Here is a 6,000-nt window from a genome sequence, read left to right as displayed (position 1 = left end):
CATTGATTCCTCATCGGGTGGCCGGGCTGTAGTATTAGGTGAGATGGCTGGAATGGGAGATATCATAATAGGGGAGGTGTGGGTCAAGACTGTGGTGGTTATGGGGTCTTAGGTGAGGTGGGGGTAATATACGTGGCGGTAGTGGTGGTAATGGTAGTAGTCGGAGTTGTGTAAGTGTAGGACGGGGACTGTTGTGGTGGGATGTAGGGAGGTGGCTGGGTGCAAGGTTTCGGTGTCTGTGGTGGGGGATGTATACAGGCGGCCGGGTTCCCGGTTTTGGTTCGAAATCATTCTCCATGTGCTGTGGGCATGGGTCTACGAAGTGCTGCCGTCCGTGGATGAATATTCCATATTTCAGCGCCTGCTGAACGTCGTGAGTCGTGGCCAGTTGTATCAGAAATTTATCTGTAGGGATGTAGTTCTCTAAGATTCGGGATGCGTTTGTAGCTGGTACGCCGCAGTTTCGAAGTGAACGGAGGAGGCCTCCGTCCGTGACAGAGAGATCAACGCCTTTGATGACACAATTTGGCATTATTAGGGAGGCCGACTTCCTTTCTGATGTCTGGCCTAATTATGCTGTTTAGCATGGCAAGGTACAAAGTTAAAGATGAGGTGATCCCCTGCCGTAATAAAAATAGACGTGATCTTTTCCGAGTTTGGAGAGGCGATCCGGACGTCGAAGCTCTTAATAAGCGTTTTCAGGGTACCGAAGAGAATAATGTGTTCGCACAGGCCACATTACTCGACCCGAGATTTAAGAGTTACGGCTTCTCTGATCCTCGAAACGCTGAAAGGGCTAAGCAGTCACGGATTACTTACTGTGAGAAGTCGCTTCATTCAAGCGCAGGGTCAGCATCAGCGCCGATAGCAATTGAGAAAGGATCCGCTATATGGAATGACTGAGATGAGTCCGTAATGCCATCTACACACGGAGCTATTCATTAGTAATTGATTGGTTACTGAAGTTTCCGGCCGATTACTTGAGTGTCACTTCCTGTGTATTTCAATGGAAAGCCACACACGGCGCTACCAGTAAGTAATCTGTTAGTAACTAGTTTGTAATCAGTTCCAGGTGACTCGCGGAGCCAGTCACCAGCGAGTTTAGTTTCTCAGTTCCCAGTGATCAAGTGTCTTTTTACGATGGCGAGCGAACAAGTTTACAACATAAAGTTAGCTGGGAGAAATTGAAAAACACCCCGTACTGTACAATTGTACGCTGAAGGATTATGCAAGAAAGGACATTACGGAGAAAGCATGGAATTATTTTCTAAGCTTTTAATTTTTTTGTAAAAGTAAAGTTCACTTTTCGAGCTCGATAGCTGCAGTCGCTTAAGTGCGGCCGGTATTCAGTATTCGGGAGATAGTAGGTTCGAACCCCACTGTCGGCAGCCCTGAAAATGGTTTTCCATGGTTTCCCATTTTCACACCAGGCAAATGCTGGGGCTGTACCTTAATTAAGGTCACGGCCGCTTCCCTCCCACTCCTAGGCCGTCCCTGTCCCATCGTCGCCATAAGACGTATCTGTGTCGGTGCGACGTAAAGCAACTAGCAAAAAAAAAGTTCACTTATCTTACCTGAGAGTTATTAGCACTCTTTCTTCAGCACTCACACATTCCCTCATATTTGTATTTCGCAGTCGAATGGCAGGCGCAATAAGCTGCACCAAGTCCATATAACTGTGTTTGGTCATACGATAAAAATAAATAAATTTAGCGTCCATTTGATCGAACACCTTTTCTGCTATGAATAATCTGCAGTGGATGTTATTTTCAAGATACGGGTGAACCCAATACCTTCTTCTTCTTCTTTTTTCCTGAAATAATGAAACACAATCATGTCTTCTTCGTCACTTGAGTCAATGGTTGACATTCTAGCAAAGTTAAGAAGCGATCTAGCGAGTCCGCAACAAACTTTACAAATGGCTAATCAGGAAGAATCCGTCACCGTACAGTAGCTTCGTGTGTGGAGGCGAGTCACTATTCAGTTACTAACCAGTTTGTGACCCCGGTTACAAACCACTCACGTTTCTAATGAATGAGTAGCTCCGTGTGCAGAGGGCCTTAATTTAATCGTAAGTAATCCAAATCCACGAGCTGCTGCAATTGTGGAAGTGGATAAATTCCTCCAGGAATATCTTTTGCCAAAAAAAGGTAATCCACTCTCTTGGTGGTCAGAAAGGAAACAGGGTTATCCTTCCCTCTACGAGTTGGCAAAAGCTCGCCTTTCAATTGTCGCAACGTCCGTTCCTTGCGAAAGGATATTTTCGAAGGCAGGACAGATAGTGACCGAGAACAGGAATCGTCTCACAGAAAAAAAAGGTTGAGCAGCTGTTATTTCTGAATAGTAATATCTGAACTGTTTGACGGCAACCCATATACTATCACGGTTTCCAAGGACGTCGTGGTGACATAATTTTGTCCCTCAGGAATTCTTTTGCCTGCCAGTAAATCTTCTGACAGGCTGTCGTATGTGGTATGAACAGTTTAACGTATTTTGATATTTTAGTTGTTTATTATTTTAGGCCGATACACTCATCTTAAGATAACGTATGTGTACTGTTATAATACTGTTGTCTCGTGTCTGTTACCATGTGATAGCATGGTTTTGCTACTCCGCTTCAAGTGCGCGTGATTTCGTTTTTGACATTATTGATTTTGTGTGTAGACAGAGTATTTATTTAGCGGTGCTCTTATGACAGAATCAGTATTTCTCAGGTCAATCCGCTAGAGAGAGCTCTAATAGCTGCCCCTCGATATCTCGCTGAGTGTCGTGTATTGTCTCTACTGTATTTGATTCAAATGAACGAGGTAGTTCATTTGTGCTGTCTTCATGGAAACAGCCCTCGCTGCATTTCGTTCAAATGAACTAGTTAAAGCTATCTTAGCAACAGCATTAGCGGCGCAAGAGAGATAGTATTCCGCATAGTTAGGTATTCCGTGCCGGACGTGAGCTAGTACGTAAGTTTTACAGTAGATGGTGCTTGCTTACGTTTTCCTCGTCCTATAATATGCTGTATGCTCGTGTGAACGACTCGTTGAAACTATTTGAACGAACTCGTACTAGTTCAAACAAATGAGTCGTTCAAAGTAACTAGTTAGTTCATGAACTCTTAGCCATTTGGGCCAGTTGTTTGTTTTTCCTAACCTTAACCAAGCTGTGCTGAATGTGGCTGTAGATCAGGAAATTAATTTTTCCTCCCGATCACCAGTATTATTGTTGGAATACTGTATAAGAAAGTTCCCAACACGTCTCTTATGAGTAATAAGTTCATTATAATCTATGTCCTGCAGTAAAACATCGTTCTTTTGAAGGTTGAGCGTGTTTCCGTTGTAGTGGATATTTGGGGTTATAACTTTTAAACTAGATGTCATGCAAGTAATGCCATTTTTTCTGTAGGTGAAATGTTCGTTGCACGACTATTCCTTAAAAATTGCTGCAAGACGAGATTGAATATCAGTGAACTTCCCGGCAATGGCAGGGCACATTTTCATAATGGAGCTGTTGTGTGTGCTTGGAATACATATCGAAGCCCGCAGAAGTGGCTGGAATATAACAAGAAAATATATCCTCCACAGGCGCCTGGCGATGAGCGAAGACCAGCTGTAAGTTACCAAACAATTTATTTTCATTGCCCTCAAAGTGTACCTATTTGATATTGCACATATTTATTGCCCTGTGGTAAAGCCCTTGATATTTTCACTTGTATATAATTTCATTTCACACGTAACTTACACAGACTCGGTTATAAACCATTTGGTCATTTTCGTCAATTTTTAATACCTGAATTTGTCTTGGTATCATACCTTCTGTGCTCCATGGAGAGGTTTAATCAGTAATATTTTATCAATAAATATTTGACATAGGCTAGGCCCCTAACAGTGAAATCAGATATGAAAGACTTACGGTATGACTAGTATTATTTACATATTGTATGCCCACATTGGATTATTTTAATCAAACCATATACATCTTCAAAGTATTAATTAGGAATTTAGCTTTCATCATCTTCCTCCTCTCCCAAAACCTCTTCATTCTTTCCAGAGTGGCTGTCCTTTCTTCATCAGATATGATAGGCCTAGGCCTATATTGTTTTAAGTCTTATATGTTTTTTCTTCAGAATCCTTTTCTCTCCTCTATTTGCAATTTGTTTCATTGTAGATTGGTTCAAAGAAGTCCAAGATGATTAAGTGATTTCGGCCTTTTTTGAACCAATTATTTTTTGTTTTACATTTCCAAAATAACTTAAATAGTTGTTTCAGTAGCCTGGTTTCGTCTAGGCAATCTGTATGCGGTGATGGCATAAGTACTAAATAAAAGTAATAGGGCTCAATTACAGTTACCTGAGAAAAAATTTACTCAATTACAATTACTAATTACTTTTTCAAAAAGTAATCAATAAATTACAAACACAGTTACTTCACAGAACACAAGTCTTTGAGGAATCACAGACATTTTTTTTCACGTAGGGATGGAATGATACCAAAGTTTGCAAGGAAAAATACATTACTCCATTTTGTGTTCTTTACCATAGTGAAATTAAGTTGCTACCATCATTAGGTCAGACTAGTCATACTTTCAAAATTTTTGCTCCCATGCGAAATTTGCATGTCACTTTCATGTTTTCACTATTTTCAGAATAACTAATTCAAGCTAGGGGAATGGAAATGCCTTGGCCCCTTCACGGTCACAGGCTTATTATGGCTCAATTCTCGACCACGTAACTCCTGTGTGTGGGGGTGGTAGAATAACATGCACGCTATACCCTGCCTGTCATAAGAGGCAACTAAATGGTAGACCAAGCACTCTCACCTTGGGAACGTGGGTTGGCGACCATGGTTCAGTTAGGTGAGTCTGGCATTACTTCCGCTTACTTATGTCAGTATCTTCAGTTTATCTATCCTATCCGACCTCCCTTGGACAACTATTAATCTGTTCTTTCCTGACCTCAATAGTATTAGGTTTTCGAGACCTAGAGATTTTTTTATTTTCATACCCTTCTTGGCCCTTTCCTTTCTTTTGCCGATACCTTCACTTTTTGGAGTGTTGGACCTTCTGATTAGAGTTAATAGAAGGTGGTTGCCCAGTACTTCCTCAGAAAACAATAATCACCACCATCACCACCACCACCATCTCGATCACGTAGTACACAGTTATCAAAATCTCAACCAGTAACCATGACAACCTGCTAGTAAATGAACGAGTGTGTGTCGTATCCTGGAATATGCCCTCAGTGCGATGTCTTGCGAGTACTGGGGCTCCATAGCTGCCAAGCTCTCGATGTGATATATATCGATGACTACAATGTAATGATTACAATTTTCTTTTCAGAATTAGGCCTAAATTACGAGTAAAAATTACATTTTGTGAAAAGTAATGATTATGAGTAGGCTAATAATGACTAAACATGCTATTGAAAATGAAAACTTACAACATGTTTTCCAGTCATTGACCGGGTCAGGGATGAAATGAATGAAGCAGATATAGGCTATTAGTACGATGGGGTCGTCACTCCCAAAGTGATTTATTAATGACTGATAGATGCTATGAAATGAGAATGGAGAGTGTTGCTGGAATGAACGATGACAGGGAAAACCGGAGTACCCGGAGAAAAACCTGTCCCACCTCCGCTTTGTCCAGCACAAATCTCACATGAAGTGACCGGGATTTGAACCACGGTATCCAGCGGTGAGAGGCCGATGCGCTGCCGTCTGAGCCACGGAGGCTCTAAAAATGCTATTGTTACAAGTAATTCAGTTACTTATACGTAATTACTTCCCACCTCTGTCTGTATGACTAAAATATTATTAAAAGAACATGTGAACTACTTATTGCACCTATGCAATTTCAATATTGCCTAAAATTATTTTACCGGGTGAGTTGGCCGTGCGGTTAGGGTCCCGCAACTGTGAGCTTGCATCCGGGAGATAGTGGGTTCGAACCCCACTGTCGGCAGCCCTGAAGATAGTATTCCGTGGTTTCCCATTTTCACACCAGGCAAAT

General features: G+C 41.7%; 1 protein-coding gene across 2 annotated transcripts in view; it reads left to right on the top strand.

The window, feature by feature from the left end:
* Positions 1–3,104: 3,104 nt before the first annotated feature.
* The window catches only part of mRpL22 (mitochondrial ribosomal protein L22), a 40,450-nt gene continuing 37,554 nt past the window's right edge, over positions 3,105–6,000 (top strand). The window contains exons 1-2 of one of the 2 annotated variants that reach the window (XM_067136910.2): positions 3,105–3,311; positions 3,397–3,602. In XM_067136910.2, the coding sequence (XP_066993011.2) occupies positions 3,402–3,602 (201 nt within the window). In that variant the 5' untranslated portion in view covers positions 3,105–3,311; positions 3,397–3,401. The remainder of the gene's footprint in view (positions 3,312–3,396; positions 3,603–6,000) is intronic. The other variant, XM_068228093.1, reaches the window with a different exon arrangement.

The sequence above is a fragment of the Anabrus simplex genome, chromosome 1, assembly GCF_040414725.1.
Source record: "Anabrus simplex isolate iqAnaSimp1 chromosome 1, ASM4041472v1, whole genome shotgun sequence".
Taxonomy (NCBI): Eukaryota; Metazoa; Arthropoda; class Insecta; order Orthoptera; family Tettigoniidae; genus Anabrus; species Anabrus simplex.
The sequence above is the reverse complement of the archived record's forward strand: the minus strand, read 5'-3'. Positions and strand labels throughout refer to the sequence as shown.